General features: G+C 44.9%; 1 protein-coding gene across 1 annotated transcript; it reads left to right on the top strand.

The window, feature by feature from the left end:
- The first annotated feature begins 1,641 nt into the window (after positions 1–1,641).
- APOD (apolipoprotein D) lies at positions 1,642–19,891 on the top strand. Its single transcript, XM_004745302.3, has 5 exons — positions 1,642–1,796; positions 5,900–6,029; positions 12,181–12,302; positions 15,716–15,804; positions 19,408–19,891. The coding sequence occupies exons 2-5, from the start codon at positions 5,907–5,909 to the stop codon at positions 19,641–19,643; spliced, it is 570 nt and encodes a 189-aa protein (XP_004745359.1). The 5' UTR covers positions 1,642–1,796; positions 5,900–5,906; the 3' UTR covers positions 19,644–19,891.
- Positions 19,892–21,094: the final 1,203 nt, after the last annotated feature.

The following is a 21,094-nucleotide window of genomic DNA, read 5'->3' as shown; positions in this document are numbered from 1 at the left end:
CCTTGCCCAAGTGGGGTTTAAACTAACAAACCTGAGATTAAGAGTCACAGGCTTTACAGACGGAGCCAGCCAGCAGCCAGGCGCACCCCAGCCCCAATTTTTTTAAAGTAATCTCTACATCCAACATAGGGCTGGAATTCACAACCCCTAGATCAAGAGTCACACACTTGGGGTACCTGAGTGGCTCAGTGAGTTAAGCATCTGCCTTTGGCTGGGGTGATGATCTCAGGGTCGTGGGATCGAGCCACACATCGGGCTCTCTGCTCAGCAGGAAGCCTGCTTCCCCCTGTCTGCATCTCTGCCTACTTGTGATTTGTCTGTTAAATAAAAAAATAAATAAAATCTTAAAAAAAAAAAAAGAGTCACACGCTCTACCAACCTAGCCAGCAAGGTGCCCCTCAGTAAATTCTTTGACTAGGTAGATCCCTTCCATTCAGTTTATTTAATGAGGGCTTACAAGGTCCTTGCACTGGGGGTGGGTATGGCAAGGAGTCAACGCACTTGTATTGCTCATATATAAGTGGGGAAACACAAGAAGCAAAAAAATACATCAAATCAGGGGTATAATTTCAGGTAAAGTTCTAACAAGGAGGCAAAGTGGTAGTGGGAAGAGTACTGTTTTTTAAAGGTCAGGAAGGCCTTTTAAAGGAAGTGACATTTGAGCAAGGACATGGGAAGAGAGAGGGCAAGAGACAGCCTGAATGGAAGTCAGCATTTCTGTTCTTGAAAAGGTAAAGAACGGACTGAAGAAAACGCCGTCAGGGTCTGGTAGGTCAAGGATTCACTTTTGTTGTTCTTTATACGGCCTAGTGCTATAAATTTCTCTCTCTTGCTTAGAAATTGGAGAATGCGTTTCATCTAGGAATTGACGTCTCCTACAAAGATACTGTGTTATCACAGAGGCATAGAATCCAAGTCCTAAGATTCAAAGTTGCTAATTCCACTGAGAGAGGAGGCTCAGCCCCATCTCTGTGCAATGAGCATCTGAAATCCACTTCCACCCCAGGCAATAAGAGGCCACAGAGAATATGCAGCTGAGAGGGGCAGGAAAGGTCCAGAGTGAGCAGCTGTGCAAGAAACCTTTGGCATTCTCAGCTCTCAGCCCCAGCTCTTTCCCAGCTGGGAACTCCTCCGCACCCCTAGCTCTGGCAGACACAGAAATGACAGTCTCTCCTTCACAGTGGGGAGACTGAGACTCAGAGAAGTGGTTGGCTTCCCCAGGATCACACAAAAAAACATCTCTAATTCTTAACCTTCACCCTGTTGCCCGAACCACACAGTCCAGACCACGGACCTCATGGGATGGAATTCATGCTCTGTGTGGGGAAATGAGATTGTTGATTTTTCATTTACACAAAAATGAAAAATAAATACCAGATGCTCGAAAACATGTTGCAACTCATCTTCCTGGAACTTAAAAGTGCATTTCTGACTGAGAAAATTAAATTAGAAAATCCACACAGCAAAAAAGATGTTTTGAATGAAATGCACTTTGTCTTTCCCTCGCTCTCACATACATGCACACACACAGTATCTCATTGTTTCTTTTGCGGGGAGCAGCTGTGAAGGAAACTGGGGGAGGGAGATGGACAAAACATCCCATTTTTGTGTTTGGTACAGAGCTAAGCTTTTAGGCCAGCCTTCCTGAACTGGGCGGGGTGTGGCATGCATTAAAATGAAACATCAATGACTCTGTGAAGCTTATAAAACAGCTTGGGAGAAGCCAGTCAACAAGAGAAGGCATCCTAAATTGGGTGAGTTTGCATGTGGAGACTGCCTTCATCTTGACCAAAAAGGTACGTATTGTGGTTTTAATTTTCATTTATGATGAATGATGCTTATCCTAGAGACAGTCTTGGCTTTCTATGGCCCCTTTTCTGCTAACAATAGTAACTAACACGATGGAGGGTTTGTGCCTGCTGCTTTGCAAATTTGGTCTCATTTTTCCTCAAGCTCCCTTCCAAGGTAGATACTAACCACCCCATTTTCAGACGATGAAACCGAGGTTCAGCTATCCCAAACAACAAGTCAAGAGAAGACTGACAACAGATGCCGAACTGGGCTGCCAAACCCATGTTGACTCATCTCCGAGTCTTCTGCTTGCACTGGGCACACTCGTCTATGCTAGATAGACAATAGGAAAATTTTCCCTACACCAGTACTGTCCTGGATGGGTTCACGGGGACCTGTCATCCACTGGTGTGCTGCAACAAAATTAACTGAAAAGTGAACTGGAATTCATCCTGTGAATAGAAATGCATTTAACAATGTGGTACAAAACTATTTTCCTGAGAAGACATGGTTTCTTGTTGGATTCAGCAGCTAAATGGGTTTTTTAGACCCACTGACTTGTGGAAATGTATTTTGTTTTATCACGTGAAATCTCAGAAGCCAGTCGTCTTTGGATCTGCAGATCTTTAAAATCAGGGACCAGGTCCTCAGTAATACGCAGGCATCAAGAAAACAGGCTCCTAGGAGACTTGGCCTAAGGAAGTTCTGGCTTCAGAGCTTAGCAGGAACTAACCTGGGCTCATTAACACCATTGGGTACAAAGAGAATGTCAGTGTGGGACCCTAACAGGTAGGGTATTGTGGCCATACGGGGTGGGGCCCATTCAACATACTGAGGCCCGGGCTTCTCCATGGGGAAGTTCAATGACTGTGAGTTTCAGTTCACAGAGTTAGTGCTGGCCCAGGGTGGGTGCACCATAACCTTAGTAGAATTCTTACTAAGTAATTGAATATTCAGTTAAAAGAGCATTTAAATTCTATTTATTTATTTATTTAAAGATTTATTTATTTATTTGACAGAGAGAGAGAGGGAGATCACAAGTAGGCAGAGAGGTAAGCAGGCTCCCCACTGAGCAGAGAGCCCAATGCAGGGCTCGATCCCAGGACCCTGAGACCATGACCTGAGCCAAAGGCAGAGGCTTAAACCACTGAGGCACCCAGGCACCCCTAAATTATAATTTGTAAAATATGTAAACTCCCCTCATTAAGACATTTCCCAATAGTATTTAGAAGATGATGCAAAAATATAGGTCACACATACCCAAGTTCACAGGTGTATGTTAATAATGTGATTTACCTTTGATCCAGAGGGAGGGCCTCAGGCCCATTGCTGAGAAGGTTCTTGGCCTTGCAAGGGCAAGAATTTGAGAGCAAGCTGTTTAGAGAAAGGGACAAAGATGTATTAAGTATAGGAGAAAGGAGCTACCTCACAAAATAGTAGTCCCCCCTTCCAGCTGACAAAGACACCCCTTTGCCTCTAATAAAGGGTCTTGTAAGTTTTTTTAATTAACCATATAGGGAGGGGCTCACTCTTTAATTTTGGGTTTTTCATTTACATTGAGTGGTGAGTTTTTCCATTGTTTTAGGATCGTGAAATTACCTGCAGGGAGCAATTTTAAGAATGTCTGACCTTTACCGCTTTTATTACCTGAGGTAATGGGGTCTTGAGGCCTCTGTGGGTCAGAACTTGTAACCCTTTTTATGACCTGCCAACTCCTGGTTAAGGGTTAGCCTAAAACCAAAATGGCTTCACTTTGTTCAACTTGTCTCCCAAGTCCTCTCCTCACTGCCTCCCCTTCAGAAGGTGCTGAAGAAGTGTGGAATGAGCTAGATTGGGAGGGGCCTGGAAAAGAAATTATGGATGCCATCAACCCTTACTCTCGCAGAAAGTTTTAACCAGAGGAGTAAAACTCTTGCAAGGAGAGACATCTTTGGAAGAGATGCGAGCAACACTAAGAATTAGCCTTGCTCTGAAATCCTCCTACAGAGCTAAAGCACATGCTTCAGCCCCCAAGAGAACATCTTGTAATAAGAGATTTGTCAGAGTAAGACAGGGAACTGACTTTTGGTGTAGTTGTCACACGGTGAACTGAGGCTCATCAAGGTTACAGAGGTAGGTGTTTACTGAAAGTCACCACAGCTGGTGTGCAGAAGGAAACCTGTCTGAGGGTCGCTGCAGGATGGACAGCTGGCGATGGCCCCCGGAGTACCAGCTCTCTGCCCCTTCTGGCATTCAGCTTCCATCTGTACACTCGGGGGTTTGGGGAATGGGTAAAGGACCTCTCAAGTCCCGCCAGTTTGGGGGGCCCTGTAGAACGTGCGTAACGTGTGACCAGCCTTTGAGTTTGGATGTTCTGGCCAAGGCACAGAGAACTTGGAGCCTACTGAGGGCCAAGAGTAGAGCTCCGCAGTTCTAAGAATTTCTCAGAGATGGATGCAAATTTTTGTAAGGTCAGGCGATTCCCATCATCTCCCCAAAGGTTAAAATACAGATGTTGTTTACGTGGTGGAAGGAGCCGATGGGAGATGGATTCTCAGAGAAGGTGGGGTCCTACCCCAGACTTGGCTTGCTCAAGGGAGACTCAGCCACCACCCCGCCACCACCATCCCTGGCTGGCAGCTTTACACATTATGTAACTGTTCCTTTGGAAATGGAGCAGTGAAACCTCCAGAAGAAAAGCTATTGATTATTAAAGGTTATTTAGAGGTTTAACCATAATAAAGTGGTTATAATTATTCCTGTTATGACACATCCTTTTAAATGCTCAGATCTGAGAACATTTGGCTTCCATGGATTCAGTTTTCTTCATTGCAGGGAGAAAGGCAAAGAGCTAGAAATAGCTCCTGTGCAGCCACAGGCAAGGAGTCACACAAAAGAGGTCAGGGCAAGAAGAAGGGAAGGGAGCTTGGGCTGAAATGCCTGTTGCCAGCTACTGGTCCGCCTCTGGTTAAATGCACATTGGTTTCCCTGTCTATGCAACTAAAAGAATAAATAAAAATAAAAATAAATGCACATCTATGAAAAATATCCCCACGGGGTACCTGGGTGGCTCAATTGTAAGCGTCTGCCTTTAGCTCAGGTCATGGTCCCAGAGTCCTGGGATTGAATCCCTCATTGGGCTCCCTGCTGAGCAGGGAAGAAGCAGGGAGCCTGCTTCTCCCTCTCCCACCCCCCTTGCTTGTGTTCCCTCTCTCACTGTCTCTCTGTCAAATAAATAAAATTTTAAAGAAAGAAAGAAAGAAAAATATTCCCAACAGACGTCCAAAGAGAAATTCAGGAAACAATTATTTGTGTCTGCTTTTCATGGTAATAACAACTAGTTTATGAAGCATTTTCTCTATATCAGACACCACCTGAAATGCTCTCTCTATACATCTCATTTAATTCTTGCAAAACTTCCTGGAGTTGGTATGATTATTATTTCCACGTAATAGCCTGGAAAGCTCAAGTGTGAACTGGACACAGTTATACTTAGTATGTGGCAAAGCCTGCATTCGAACCCAGCTGGGGTGCCTTGGGGTCCCCAATACGCAGCTGCCTGTCAGGTCTCAGGCATACTTCTTGGTTGGTGAACAGCCCAGCAAGGGGGGGGGGATGAGAGGCGGGCTGTTGATCAAGGAGGCATCTCTCTTATGAGTCTCCTAACACACCAAATGTCTGCTCGGTTTATGTTCATCTTTTTTCTCTCGTGCGGTTCCCTCGACAACTTCAACCTTTTCCTACCCCCACCCCACATCCTTTCTCTTCATTAACAAGTCTGGATTGTGCCTGACACTGCCAGGTCCTGGGGGTGCCTGTCCTTGAAAAATGCATAATTGTGAGGGAGCAGTTGGAAAATAAATCCAAGGAGCTCCAACACCAGGCAGAATGTGCTCTCCCAGGGGCTACAGAGTGTATGGAGAGGCTCCAGGGGGTGGAATGCCTCCCAGTGCCATTGAAGATGATGACCCAGGTGGCCTGCAGGGCGATTGCCAAAGGGTTCAGGGGGAGGTCTCCAGAGATGTCCCCAGAAATCCGCCCCCCCCCCCCGCCGTATGACTGCATGTCCTCGGAAGCCCAGAACAACTCAAGCGGCTTTGTTTCTCCTAACTCCCGGTTCCCTTCACAGCCCCAAGATGGTGACCGCGCTGCTGTTGCTCTCCGCGCTGGCCAGCCTCTTCAGTGCGGCATCCGGACAAGCCTTCCATCTTGGGAAATGCCCGACTCCTCCAGTGCAGGAGAACTTTGATGTGAATAAGGTGTGGTAAAAGGCTAACCTCCTATCTGTTTTGCCTCCCGTTTGAATAAACATCTGCCAGGCTTCAGAGTTAGTATTCTGCTTTGAGTCCCACAGCTAACCTTGGGGTAGGTACTTATCCTCTTTGGGGATCCCCCAAAAGCAGACTCAGGCAAGAACTGGGGAGCAGAGAGTTTGAGGAGGATGATCCCAGGAAGCAATGTGGGTCTGTGGGGAAGCAGACAGAGAAGTAGAAGAGTAACTAAAGGTGCATTCCTCAACAGTAACACTGTTAACAAGAGGGTTCTGTCCTGCTGGGAATCCTCTAAGGAAATGTGTAGAATGCTCCTCAGATTGTCCCATGGAGGGGGTATGAGCCAGCTGTGGGCACTCTGGGGTGCTGGCAAGGTCTTCCGGCAAAGGGGGAGATGTGAGCTCAAGGTGGGCAGCTAGCAGCGTGTTCGTGGGAATTGTCCAGGTGGCAGAGGTGAACCCAGCTAGGCTGAGAGGACACGCCGTAGTTGATGGGCAGGCAGCAGCTACAGGGCTATTCTCCGTATTCTACGGATGAAGAAGCTCAATGTCAGACAGCTCATCACCGACCCAGGTCGCCCTGCTAATCCACGCAGAGGGGGGATTCAAGACCAGGCTTCGCCACAGTGCTGGGCACCCAGGAGTTCCTCCCGCAGGACCTAGAAGAGGACGGAACTTCCCCAAGAGGCTTTCTTGTTACCTGCACTAAAAAGATTCCAGTATAACCAGGTCCCCATATGTGGCTTTTCTTCCTGGGATCAGGCCCAGCCTTCCTGTGTATATATGTGCATATCTACAAGCCGGGAATAGGAGAAGGAGGCAGCTAGTGGAAACAGGAAAGGTTTCCATTGCTATGAACTCATGCCTAGAGTCTCGCTCTTAAGACATTTTCTCCTTAATAGAAAGTTTGGATCTTTTTTAAGAGCCAGTACTCATGATGGGCAATATTAAAATTGTTATCAGTCACTCACTCCTCAGTATGAATAAGTGTTGGGACCTCTTGGGGTGGATTAGGTACAGGAGTGAGGGACGAGAGCTCAGAGCCTGCAGGTTGTGGGGAAGGAGCACCGTCTACAGAGTCACACAGGGGAGGTAGGAAGGACACATACAGTACAGTTTACATCGCTCACTCTATAACTGTTACAGGCTGGTCCCTTTATTCAGGCAACCCTGCTAAGCTATGGTAGATTTTCCAGAAAAAAATCCAGGGAATTTGAATTATATTTCTGTTTGGGGGTAAAAATCCAAAGACACTTTGATAATTATAATTGGACTATATTTACAAAAGTCCCTTGAGGCGTGAAGCGGGATGTTTAAGAAAGTTTTGCTGAAATATAATTCATATAACACATAATTCACCTGTTTAAAGTTCACTTTCTATTTTTTTGTATAATCGGAGTTATGAAACCATCACCACAATCAATTTTAGAATATTTTCATCATTCCTACCCACAAATAGTCACTCTCCATTTCCCACCCTCCTCCCAGCCCCAGGCAATCAGCTCTCCCTATGAATTTGCCTATTCTGGACATTTCATAGGGGCAGAATCATACAGTATGTGGTTTTTTTTAGACTGATTCCTTTCACGCAACATAATATTTTAAAAGTTCATCCATACTGTACTATGCATCTATACTTCAGCCCTTTTCATTGGCAAATAATATTCTCCTGCATGGATAATACCACATGTTATTTATCTGTTCATCCTTTGGGTTGTTTACACTTTTAAACTATTAGGAATAATGCTGCTACAAGCATTCATGTGTAAGATTTTTGTGTGCTTGTCTTTATGGGAGTTTTTTGGGTGGACATACATTTTCAGTTCTGGGCGTATAGCTGGAAGAATTGCTAGGTCATATGGTAACTCCACGTTAATCTTTTGAGAAACTGCCAGACTGTTTTCCAAAAGAGCTGCATCACCATTTTACATTCCCACCAGCAGTGTCTCACACCGATCTCTCCGTATCTTTGCTCACACTTGTTATCACATCTTTTGGATTATAGCCCTTAAAATTTTAGAGGGCACAAAGTGGTATCTCATTGTGGTTTTGATTTGTATTTCTCTGATGGTTAATGATGATGAGCATCTTTTCATGCATTTATTGTCCATTTGTATATCTTCTTTGGAGAAATGTCTGAGTCCTTTGCCCATCTTTTACTTGGGTTATTTATCTTTTAATTGTTGAGCTCTGAGAATTCTTTATACGTTTTAGATACAAGTCTCTTATCAGATATAGGATTTGCAAATATTTACCCCATCCTGTGGATTCTCTTTTCACTTTATCAATGTGTCCTTTGAAGCAAAAAAGTTTTTAATATTAATGAGTTACAATTTATCTATTTTCTTCTTTTGTGGCTTGTGCTTTTGATTTCTAAAAAACTCATTACCTAATGCAAGGTTATGAAGATTAATTTCTATATTTTCTTAAAAGAGGTTTTTTTTTTTTTTTTTTAGTTTTAATCATTACATTTAAGTTTGCGGTCCATTTTAAGTTAAACTTTGTATATAGGATGATCTAGAAGTCCAACTTTATTATTTTGGATATTCAGTTGTCACAGAACTTTTTGTTGACAAGACTATTCTTCCATCGAATAATCTTGGCATCCTTGTTGAAAATCAATTGGCTATATATGTAAGAGTTTATTTTTTGGACTTTCAATTCTATTATATTGTTATATATATCCATCTTTATGCTAGTGCTATACAGTATTGATTACTATAGCTTTGTAGTAAGTTTTGAAATTAGAATATATGAGGCCTCCAACTTTGTTCTTCTGGCTAGTCTGAATCCTTTTCATTTCCATATGAATTTCAGGATCTGGTTGTCAATTTCTGTAAAAAAGCAGAGTTGTTTTTTGTTTTGTTTTGTTTTTATGGGCCCAACATGTTTCCACTGTGCTTCTCTCTTGTTTTGTTTTTATAAAGACTGCACTGAATCTAAATCAATCTGGAGAACATTGTCATCTTAACAATTTTAAGCCTTCTAGTCCCTGAACATAGATTATCTTTCCATTTATTTAGGTCTTCTTTCCTTTCTTTCAACAACATTTTATATTTTTCAGAGTATAAGTTTTGCGTTTCTTTGGTTAAATTTATTCCTAAGTATTTTATTTGTTTGATACTATTGTAAGTGGAATTTTAATAACTTATAGAGGGTTCATTGTAAGTGTAGAAACCCGTTTGCTTTCTATATATTGATATAGTATCCTTTAACCTTGCTGATTTCATTCATCAGTTCCTATAGTTCTTGTGTGTGTGGATTCCTTGGGATTTTCTATTACAAAATCATGCTATCTGAAAATACAGATAGTTTTACTTCTATCTTTTCCAGGATTCTTTTTTCATTTCTTTCCTTTTTTTTTTTTTGAAAGTGAGAATGAGAGAGAGAGAGCAGGTGGTGGGAAGTGGAGGGGGGGGCTTGCACAGGAGCAGGGAGGGGCAGAGGGGCAGGGAGAGAGAGGATCCCAAGTAGGCTCCCCAATCAGTGTGGAGCCCAATGCAGGGCTCAGTCTCTCAATTTCCAAGATCATGATCTGAGCCAAAATCAAGAGCTGGAAGCCAAACAGACCGAGCCTGCAGGCGCCTCTCCAGAATTCTTTTTAAACATTGCTCTCTCCTTATGCGGTTAGAGAAGCAGACCCAAAACCATGAAACGGCTTTCAGAAAAATACTATGAAATTATAAAGAAGCATGACATGAAAAGGAATCTTCAACCTCCGAGTTGCCTCTTTACTGGAAAATCACGCTTCCTCGGTTTTAATTGTGGAGCCCTGAACTCATCTTAACAATAATAGAACTCTTTTAAATGCTTTGTATAAAATGGAGCTTTTTTTGAGGATGCCGAGGTAACCAAATGGTCTTTCATCTTATTTTTCGGTGCTTTAAGTAAATGTTGATTTCAGTAGTTTAATGGAAAGATGTGCTTTCATAAATGAGTGGAACATTGATGTCACAAACAGGAGTATAGATTTGAGCAAAGAGCCATGTGACTGGCGTAATACTGCCCCCTGTTGGCAGGACACTCTCAGTTCAAAGCCTGACTCCATTGAAGGTGAGTGCATCTCCGATTTTTCCCTTGTTGGGTAATAAATTTCTAAAATCTTTTGATTAGTATTTTGACTAAGTAAATATATTCATATGGTTCAAAATTCTAAGTGTACCAAAGAACATTCTATGAAAAGCTTTATTCCTTCCCACCTCAGTTTGCCTCTCTAGTAGCAACCAGTATAAACAGTTCACTGTGTGTCTTTTGGGAGATAATGTTTACGTCCACAAATACATACATACCTGCAGTAGGCAGAACGATGTCCACACCCAGATCCCTGGAACCTGTGGATATGCTACTTTCCATGGAAAGGGGAATTGTGTTGATGTGATTAAAGTTCTAGACTTGGAGATGGCAAGAGTGGCCTGGATTATCCAGTGAGCCCAGTCTAATCACTGAAAACAGAGAATCTTCCCCAGCTGTGGTCAGAAAGATGCAGTGCGATAAGGATGTCCCCTGCTTTTGCTTGGCCCTGAAGATGGAGGAAGGAGTTCACCAACCAAGGAATGTGGGTGGCCTCTAGAACTTGGACAAGGCAAGAAGACAGAGTTCTCTAGAGCCTCTAGAAAGGAACACAGCCTTGCCAACACCTTGATATTAACCAAGCTCCCTTGATGTACAGAACTGTGAGACCACAAATTCATGTTGTGAGCTTGTGGTAACTTGTTTGTTATAGCAGGGACAGAAAATGAATGTAATTGGGGCCTGGGGGGCTCAGTTGGTTGAGCATCTGCTTCGGCTCAGGTCCTGATCTCAGGGTCCTGGGATGGAGCCCCACATCAGGATCCCTGCTCAGCAGGGAGTCTGCTTCTCCTTCTCCCTCTGCGCCCATTCATGCTTGCGCTCTCTCTCGTTCTCTCTCTCTAGTGCTTGCTCTCTCTCAAAATAAGTAAATAAAATCTTTAAAAAAATGAATATAGGGGCGCCTGGGTGGCTCAGTGGTTTAAGCCGCTGCCTTCGGCTCAGGTCATGATCTCGGGGTCCTGGGATCGAGTCCCACATCGGGCTCTCTGCTCGGCAGGGAGCCTGCTTCTCTCTCTCTCTCTCTCTCTCTCTCTCTCTGCCAGCCTCTCTACCTACCTGTAATCTCTCTCTGTCAAATAAATAAATAAAATCTTTAAAAAAAAATAAAAATAAAAATAAAAAAATAAAAAAATGAATATAATAACCTTTCCCCCCTTTCCCCCATTTTTCCATGTGCTCTATTTTTCACCCAGCTCTTTTTTCATTGAATGTATCTTGGAGTAATTGTATATGACTCCTTTAAGAAAAGGAGTATAACATTCCATTGCATGGATGTGCCATCATTTATGGACCCCATTCCCTACTAATGCTCACTTAGACTCTAGTTTCCTGTGTTTCGTTCTTAAAAACAGTACTGCAGCAAATAACCTCATATATGCACTGTATGTATTTTCAGTTTTGCTAGATAATTCCACATTGCCCCCCCATGGAGGTTGTAAATTGGAGCAGTCTCCATGCAAGACGGTGCATGGACACAAGAAAACACCTGTCTCCCCTCACCCACAGTCACACACTTCCTTTAATGCTGTCTCTGTACATGAAGTTATAAACTGAGACCAAGCCCCCAGGGAAGAATGATATCAGCCTCCTAAATCCTGATCACCTGCCAAAAGCCTTTGTGACCAGTTCCCTCTCCAGGGTCAAATGAGGAGAATTCTGCCAATCCTGGAGTTCCAGTTCCCCACAGGAACATATCTGATTTTGCACACAATTCAGAGATGCCTCATAGAATCACAAAATATTTGAGATGGCACCTTACATCATCTGAACTGCTCCCTCTCTTTTACAGAGTCTAGAATTTCACATAGATTTTGGCTGGAGGGGCCACTGACAACATATCTAAATAAAAAGCACTTGGGGAATAAAATGCAGCATTCGACAAACACCTGCACATCTGATTCACTTACTCTCCTTTGAATCAATATCTGGCTCAGTTGCTGTTGGGAACAATGCAGCCCATTTTGCTTGGTTTCCCAGGAAAGGGCTCTGCTCTAAAAGACAACAATAGGGAGAGTTTGCAGGTCCCCAGAGAACCACAGAGTTTTCTCTGTTTGTTGTTATCTCTGCAGTATCTTGGACGATGGTATGAAATTGAGAAGATCCCGGTGAGCTTTGAGAAGGGAAGTTGCATCCAGGCCAACTACTCGTTAATGGAAAACGGAAACATCAAAGTGGTAAACCAGGAGTTGAGGTGAGTGGCTGTGGTTTCAAAAGCAGCACAGTCCTGGAGCCAGCCACCAGAGAGCTGTCCTGGGGTGACTGGGTGTCCTTGCAGTCTAGTTCAAAGGGGATGCCATTGCGGCTGGGTATGCACTGCCTGTTCACAGCAGGTCCTGAGATGATGACTCTTGGCAAGCGGAATGGCGGGGCATGGCGGGTAGGGGGGGAGGTGCGAGGAACTACTCATTTATTTGTAAGACCACTGGCAGAGCATTTTACTGTATTGTGTACTTACTCTATTGTGTACTCCCTGTATTATGTACCTGTTGTATATGTACTCCCCAGGAAAGGCACTTGGGACTCAATGGGACCCCAAACAGTAGGGTTCCCACTTTAATTGTGAAATAGATACTCAGTAGAGGACAAGGGGAGGAATGTTCTCATCTGATCTCCCAAACCAAGAGAGAAACCCTTGTACATTATCTACTGACAGAGGACATTCAACTCTGCTTGAATCCTTCCAGGAATGGATAGCTCGTTGCCTTCCATGACATTTTATTCCATCTCCAGACAACTTTGACTATTAGATACAGACATAAACCTCTGGGTTTTGTGACAGGAAAGCTTAGAAAAGTATACTTTTTTATTACTGGGAGCTTCTAATGGATTTCTATTTGATACAAAAATTCATACTTTAGAAAGCAAATGTAAACTTTAAAAGAGCCCCAGAAAAAGTTCCTACCTTCCACAACAAAAATAAGAGCAACAATAAATAGTGACAGATATTAAGCACTTCCTTTGTTCAAGGCACTATTTTGTACACACCTGTACACATGTGGACCTATATGTATGTATATGTAAATGAGTGTGCATATTCATTTCATCCCCATAGCGACCCTGAGGTAGATGCTGTTATTAACCTCATTTTTCTAGAAGAGGAAACTGAGGTACAGAGAGGTCAAGTAATTTCCCAAGGGCCACACAGCTTGTAAGTAACACCACGGAAATTTAAGAAGTGAAATGAGGAAGAGGACAGAGGACACATGAAAGGAAGGCTGGGGATGAAGGGTTGTCCTTCCTGTTCCCTACAGGATCTGAGAACAGTGTCAACTCCAAAAAAACAACCACAACCCAGCCTGGAAGTTACTAGGGCTTCGTGTGGCTATCCTACTATCCACTAAGCTTCCTGTGTGCCAAGATACCGGGGGAGGGGGGTGACTCCTGGCCCTGCGTACATACAAGAGTGAGAGTCTTACTCTTAAGGGCCTATAAAGAGAAAACCAGCTTATTTCAGAGCCCAGGAAAGGCTCCAGGAATTGGGAGGCAGGCAGCCATCTAAAGTTGCAGTGATTTCATTTCAAATATTTTGTCCCATTCTGTGACCAAGAGTCAGGCCATGACACAGATCCCAAACCTCTTTCACCTCTCCTTCGGAGCTGGCGGGGAGTCGTCTGGAACCGTATCCTGAGTATTAGGTTGCTTAGCCTGCAGGGTCACGTCTGTTTAAGATTCAAGGGCACACAGAGAAAGGTTTGCTAGTTCAGGAGAGGGGAACGGTTTTCCTCTCAGGAGTACTGTCAAATGGGCAGAGAGGCACAGCATGGAGTCTGAGCAAAGTACTCTTAGCCAGGGTCGGAGAACCTGAGGGCCAGGGCAGCTGGCACAGGGCTGGGAGCTGAAGGGTTCAGGCTGGGGAATTAGGCTGCCCAGTTTCAAATCCTGGTTCTGCCAGATACTGACAATGGGATCTTCAGTGATTTATGCTCATTCTCTAAGCCTCCGTTTCCTCTCTGTAAAATGGCGATAATCATAAAACTTCCCTCCCTTAGGGCTTTGTGAGCTTTGGGTGAGATAACACGTGCAAATCACTTAGAACAGTGTTTGGTGTGGTCTAATCATTTAATAGATACTGCTGCCTCCCTTGAAAAAGACATGTGTGTTTTTCCCATGATCAAACTGTGAGCTTATGATCAGAGAATTTTTTTTGGAAACTGTTCTGGACAAAGCATAAATGATGAAGGAAAGGGGAGGAGTCTGTTGAGAAGAGGCTGGTTTGTTGCTAAGCAACCATATGCAGATGGAAACGGACCTTCTTCTTGTCTTCCCAGTGGAGTTCCAGGCGACAGCTCAGGGTCTGGTCTCCAGCCCTACTTGAGGACAGACATCCAGCAGCATATCCAACAGCATCAGAGTACCTCTGCCTTCCTTCCTTACCTGTTTCTTGTCTGGTTTCTGGACATCAACACTAAACATAGCCTACTGACTTTCTTTATTTGATAGAGAGTGAGAGAGATCACAAGTAGGCAGAACAGCACACAGAGAGGGGGCAGGGGAGGGGGGTAAGCAGGCTCCCTGCTGAGCAGAGAGCCCAGCCCATGGCTGGATCCCAGGACCCTGAGATCATGACCTGAGCCAAAGGCAGAGGCTTAAACCACTGAGGCACCTGGGCGCCCCTCCTACTGACTTTCTAACACACGCTACTCCTCTAGTTTTAGTTTGCCCCTTGAGGAGAGACAAATGGGCTCCTCATCCTTCAGTGTCCTCAAAGAGCCCTGTGATATGTGAGCACCTTCCTTCAGTCTATCCCCAGGCCTTTTCCCGTTCCCCCAGGTCCCCAAGGTCATGGCCAGTTACCCGGAAATGGAGCCAGCTCCCTTCAAAAGAGTGAAAGTACTTCATCCAATCTGAGACCATCACTTCAGAAACACCACCATTTTATAAACCACTAAGAAAGAAATGACACTGCCAATTGTAAGTGGAAGGTGGCACTCGTTGTGAGATGGGCATTTCTTCTCATTCAACATCTCTGAGAATCACAAATGTTTTCTCTTTGCCTGCTGTACCTGGCCAGGGTCAAAACCTTCCACACTCAGTCAGAAGCCTGCTGGGCTGGATAGGGGTCTTGGAGCTCAGGTGAATGAATGCCTTTATGGGACAGATGTCACTGAGACCCCAAGAGCAGGGAAAGCTTGCAGATCTCCAGACTTCCAGCAGTCCTCATTTTTTTTTTGTTTGTTTGTTTGTTTGTTTTTTCCTTTGGCTCTTTCTTGTTTCTAAAGAAGCTAATCTTCTTAGTGTGTTGGGTTGTTTCATTTGTTTGTTTTTTCCTTCTCTTTTACTCCCTCCCTCTGGAGCCTGAGAATGGGAAATGGCCTTGCAGGACCCAAAAAATAGCCCTAAAGGGCAAAGGCCTAACATGTTATCCAGTCCTGGAGCATTTCAGTTCTTGTTTCTTATCACTCCAAGGCCATTTGCTTCCGCCTGGTGTGAGACAGTGACAAAGGAGAAGGGACAGAGCCTTCCTAACCAGCAATCACATTCTTGCCGCCCTGGTCCTTAGTGTCACACATCTTGCCTTTCACTGATTTTTGGCTTCCCATGAGTTAAGGTTTTTCATTGTTTTTTTTTTTTTTTTTTTTTGTTTTTTGTTTTAACGCATTGCAGATCTGATGGAACTGTGAATCAAATCGAAGGCGAAGCCACCCAGGGCAACCTTACAGAGCCTGCCAAGCTGGGAGTTAAGTTTTTCTGGTGTAAGTATTCACTTCCCTTGGGAGGTTTCAGGGATAAGAGATACACAAACGGAAAGCTAGAGCCTTTTCTACCTCACATGAGAAGTTAGAGCCCTGGGTGGGAACACTCCTGTCACATCTGGGTGTCACCTGTCATGACTTAATACATAATTATTTGTTGAGCACCGGCTACATGCAGCTCAGGGCTAGGCACCAAAGATACAATGATGAGCCAGACAGAGCTGGGCTTGTCCCTGAGGAACTTAAACCCCAGTGTGGATACTGACAAGTACATAGGCGATTTTCTATTAAAAACTACCACGTTTCCCTAGAGGAAGCACAGAGAACAGCACACAGGGTCTGAGCAGTAGGATAACCAATCCCGCCTTTCCCACTTCCCACCTCTCCCACCCCCCCAGGAAACAGAGGCTGGAAACATTACTGGTTAGTAATAGTTAATAATGGTGTTCTTAGCAGAACAATTGATATGCACAGAAGCTTGACAGCAAGAGATAACAGTGAAGGCAAATCTGAGCCCCAGCTCTGTCTGCCACTTTCTGGCCACACTGTGGGTTTCTCTGAGGGATATTTGATCATGGGCATGTGCCCTCTGAGCTCTGGGCTCATGGAGGAATGGACACGGGCAACAGAGAAAACACCAAATACTAGTTTTACTGTTGATAGAGACACATGGGAGAAGGCAGGTCAGAAATGTGAGATTTCTTAATTCCCAGTGTGCTCGAAGTTCCCTCTCCCCACCCAAGTGGCGGATACTGAAGTCACAGCTGCAAGAGGAATCACTACCTCCCACCCCCCATCAAGCCCGTAGAAGGGAGCAGAGAGGACACTCTTATTTTATACACCAAGATAGGAACGCTGGGAGATGAAAACTGTTCTTCCTGCACATGTGACCATAGGCAGATATCGTCACCTCTGTGCCCAGTGTCGCAAAGGTAAATGAGATGGCAAATGCTCCGTAAACGGAAGGGGCTTTGTACATGTCAGTTTCTCTTGTTTATATCACAAATAAGAAAGTCCAAGTGCAGAAGAGCTAGATGATGGAGGCAAGGTCACTGGACTAATTAGAGGCAGACTTGGGACCAAAACATAGGACCCCAAACTCTCAATTGAGGGGTGGGGATAGGAGGCAAGGCCAAATATTATGGGCATGACCTTACAAAAGAAGCCTGGAACAGGAGCTGGAAGAGGCAGGAGCTCCTGGCAGGGCAAGCAGAGGAGGAGGAGATGTATTCTGGTGGAGGATCAGACGTTTGCACTGGGTCTTCCAGGTTGTGTGGGGGATTATGGGAAAGGCTGTCCCAAGTGCAAGAATGGCAAGAGGAAAGGCCTGCAGAGAGAAGCCCAGAGGATGGGCAGATACGTGGAGCACAAGACAAGACTGGGTAGAGCCTCAAAAGCCATGTTCCTGGGTTGAAGTGCCTCCCAGAAGCAGTAGGAGGCTGTCAGAGTTCTCTAATACAGAATCATGGAAATTTCCTTTGCTGAGAAGAAACATCTGGGTAAATGGGTCTTGAGATCTAGACCCTGGGGGAGGAAGACAGCATGTGAACTCCTGGCTGTGTGCAGGTGGGGCATGAGGCCATCACCAAAAGAGGTTGGAAGAACATTTCCTCCAGACAGCTCAGGGTTGCAGAGTCCAGCTGGGAACACACAAAGCAGTGGAAAGTCACAGATAGCAGATATGTGACAAATACGAGCTTCTCATGGGGAGCCCAGCAGGCAGGCACCAACAGGGCTAGAAAGGTAAGTCAGAAACCGCACTCAGTGTGGGCCCCGTAGCCTTGTACAGGCTTCTATCCATCAGGCATCCTCCAAGTGTCCTTCCTTTTTCATATTTATAAAACAGGTAGAAAGTCAGACAGAGGAGGGACCTTGCTGAGTTGTCATCTGGATTGGCCCTCTTGTATTATACTGATGACCAGCTGGGTCTTTGACGCCCAGCCAAGCTCTAACCTCTCACACACTGCCTCCTTTGTCCAGCTTCTCATGGTCATTCACGAGTGTTGAGATATGGTTTGGCTTGGCAAACGGGGATTATTTTGGAGTGGAGGAGGTGGGATGCTTGAAACCCAGGAAAGCAAACCACCCATGATGGGATATGTGTCGAAATCTTTTGTTCTTATGGGGTCAGCTCACAGCTTTCTGCATTTGGGTTCATATTCCACTTAACTTTAACAAGGTAGGCTATGACTTTTCCTTGCCTTGGACTGCGGTGTGGAGGTTAAGTTAATAGAGGAAGTTTCTGGATTCAGATGGAGAAGGTAAATCTTCCCTCTTTTTCCATAAGGACCCATTAATGCTGAAATTTTGATACTAGGCAGATGTCATTCAATGAATCCTTGTAGGCCCTTTGTGAGAGTTTTTAACCTGTTACCACCTGATTTACCATATTCTTAAGAACAGAGGAACTTTTGAAGATCACACAAAAAGAACAACAAATCAACATTAGTCCTTAATTCCTTCCCCAGGCAGTTTCTAAAGGAAGCGGGGAAGTACAGACCTGGAAAGCCTGGGGCCCCTGACCTCACATTCTCTTTTCTTCTAAAGATTTTTTAAAATTTATTTGTCGGGGGGGGGGGTGCAGAGAGCGCACATAAGCAGAGGGAGCTGCAGAGGGACAAGGAGACTTCCCGATGAGCAGGGAGCCTGATGTCGGACTCCATCCCAGGACCCTGAAATCGTGAACTGAGCCACCCGGGCATCCCCTGACTTCACATTCTTGACTCCACTTATCTAAGTGGTGCCTCCATTTGTACTAGTGCTCAGTCAGCCTATTAGTCTAGGGCGTCCAACAAAATTCCCTATGAACCGTCACCAATCTGCTGCCAGGGAGGGAGGATCCAGAATGATGGCTCTGAGCTCGGGCTGCAGACTGGAATCACTGGGGGAGACTTCAGGAGTTCCAGTCACCTCCACATCAGGATGTGGGCAGGCCTGAAGGTGGTGGCCTAGGATTTTTTAAAGCTCCCATAAGATTCCCACATGAATTCAGAGTTAAGAAGCACTAATGTAGGGCGCCTGGGTGGTTCAGTGGGTTAAGCCGCTGCCTTCGGCTCAGGTCATGATCTCAGGGTCCTGGGATCGAGTCCCGCATCGGGCTCTCTGCTCAGGGAGTCTGCTTCCTCCTCTCTCTCTCTCTGCCTTCCTCTCTGCCTACTTGTGATCTCTCTCAGTCAAATAAATAAATAAAATCTTTAAAAAAAAAAAAAAGTGGGTATCTCTGATGAGGGATGACCTCTTTAAAAAAAAAAAAGAAGAAGAAGAAGCACTAATGTAGGGCGCCTGGGTGGCTCAGTGGGTTAAGCCGCTGCCTTAGGCTCAGGTCGTGATCTCAGGGTCCTGGGATCGAGTTCTGCATCGGGCTCTCTGCTCAGCAGGGAGCCTGCTTCCTCCTCTCTCTCTCTCTGCCTGCCTTTGCCTGCTTGTGATCTCTCTCTGTCAAATGAATAAATAAGTAAATAAATAAGAAAAAAGATTAAAAAAAAAAAAAAAAGAAAAAGAAGCACTAATGTAGAAGAACTAGGACCCTGACTTCCTGGGTCCTGGAGAGGAAGGTTCCTCTTGCCCTGTTCCCGCTTAACACTGCCCTTATCTGGTTCTCAGTGATGCCATCGGCTCCATACTGGGTTCTGGCCACCGACTACGAGAACTACGCCCTCGTGTACTCCTGCACCACAATCGTCTGGCTTTTTCACATGGATCATGTTTGGATCTTGGGAAGAAACCCTTATCTCCCTCCAGAAACTGTGACCTATCTAAAAGATATCCTGACCTCTAATGACATTGACATTGAGAAAATGACTATCACTGATCAAGTGAATTGCCCTGAGTCACTGTGAGAGGCTCGAGGGAACCTGCATTACTTCCTGTTACTTCTTTTGCTTTGCTCCCCACCCCCATAAAGATAAAGACAAACGCACCACCGCAAACCATTGCAAACACCAAGAAGGGAAATTTGACAGCAGAAACCCATGCAGAGAAAGTCAAGGAGAGTTGGCCCAAACACTTAGCCATGCACCAGTCTGTGACCTTGCCAGTCTAATAATAAACTTGTTGCTGACCTGCTGTGCTCACAGTAGATTCTGAATTGGTTATTGTGGGGTTTTCATTATAAGCTTATGTTTGGAGATCCCTGAACAGTTCTGCTGAAAGAAACGAAGCAGTCACAGTTTAAAGGTAACAATCCTGTTTCTGGAAGGGGACAGCTGGTGGCAAAGGCCAGTGGTGGGTGGCCTGAATCCAAGTGTCCCCATCTTGCAGTGGGCATTCCTTTAGGGGGGAATCACTTCTGTTTTTTGAGTCTCTGACAGGCAGTCTCTTTGAAGTATTTATTTTCTCATCAGGAGGTCCTCAGAGTCAGGCTAAATTAGGGGGCCATCTTGGAGTCTGTGCAGGGGAGAATCAATAAGAGAGAAGACTATGGGGATTTTTGTTTTTTAAGAAAATACTTTTTGGGTGTCTTTCATTCAACTGATATTTACTGAAGCCCAGCTGTATTCCAGGCATTGAACCCTTGTCATCCCACAGAAACTCCCAGTCTAGCGAGGGAGACTGACAAGTATAGATGCATGTATAATCCAAGCTGAGGTGTGCAAAGGTAGCACCACATGGAGGGAACCGTGGGGAGCTCTGGGAGAGTCTCAGTCCCTGCAAGACATAGGCGCCCATGGGGTCTCACAGTCATAGCTCTGGGTGTCCCAACTTCAGAGAATTGGGAATCACCTTGAGGTTTTGTTTTTTTGGGGTTTTGTTTCTTTATTTTTACATCATGACTTTTAAAATAAGAAAGGTCTCAGAATTCTTCCCCTGCAATTTCACTTAGTTCACATAGCATTTGTAATCTACTAATGCTTTGGGAAATGAAGACAAAATTAAGCCATCTGATGAGAGTTTTGCTTTTTCAGCATGAACATAAGGTATGAATTTCCTTGAGCACTGGAAACTATTAATGCTTTCTATTTGTTTTAAAAGATTTTATTTATTTATTTGACAGAGATCACAAGTAGGCAGAGGCAGGCAGAGAGAGAGGAAGGGAAGCAGGCTCCCTGCTGAGCAGAGAGCCCAATGCGGGGCTCGATCCTGGGACCCTGGGACCTCATGACCCGAGCCGAAGGCAGAGGCTTTAACCCACTGAGCCACCCAGGCGCCCTTAATGCTTTCTATTAAATGTCACAAGAATCCCAAGCATCTTTTTTTTTTTTTTTTTTTGACAGAGAGATCACAAGTAGGCAGAGGCAGGCAGAGATAGAGGGGGAAGTAGGCTCCCCACTGAGCAGAGAGCCCCATGTGG

This window comes from Mustela putorius, unplaced genomic scaffold, assembly GCF_011764305.1.
Source record: "Mustela putorius furo isolate JIRA1106 unplaced genomic scaffold, ASM1176430v1.1 tig00003834_pilon_pilon_pilon, whole genome shotgun sequence".
Classification (NCBI taxonomy): Eukaryota; Metazoa; Chordata; class Mammalia; order Carnivora; family Mustelidae; genus Mustela; species Mustela putorius.
The sequence above is the reverse complement of the archived record's forward strand: the minus strand, read 5'-3'. Positions and strand labels throughout refer to the sequence as shown.

Coding starts and splice junctions, on each gene's coding strand:
- APOD (XM_004745302.3), top strand. CDS start 5,907: ATGGTGACCGCGCTGCTGTTGCTCTCCGCGCTGGCCAGCCTCTTCAGT. Junction 12,303..15,715: donor GTGGTAAACCAGGAGTTGAG/GTGAGTGGCTGT, acceptor AACGCATTGCAG/ATCTGATGGAACTGTGAATC. Junction 15,805..19,407: donor GGGAGTTAAGTTTTTCTGGT/GTAAGTATTCAC, acceptor TCTGGTTCTCAG/TGATGCCATCGGCTCCATAC.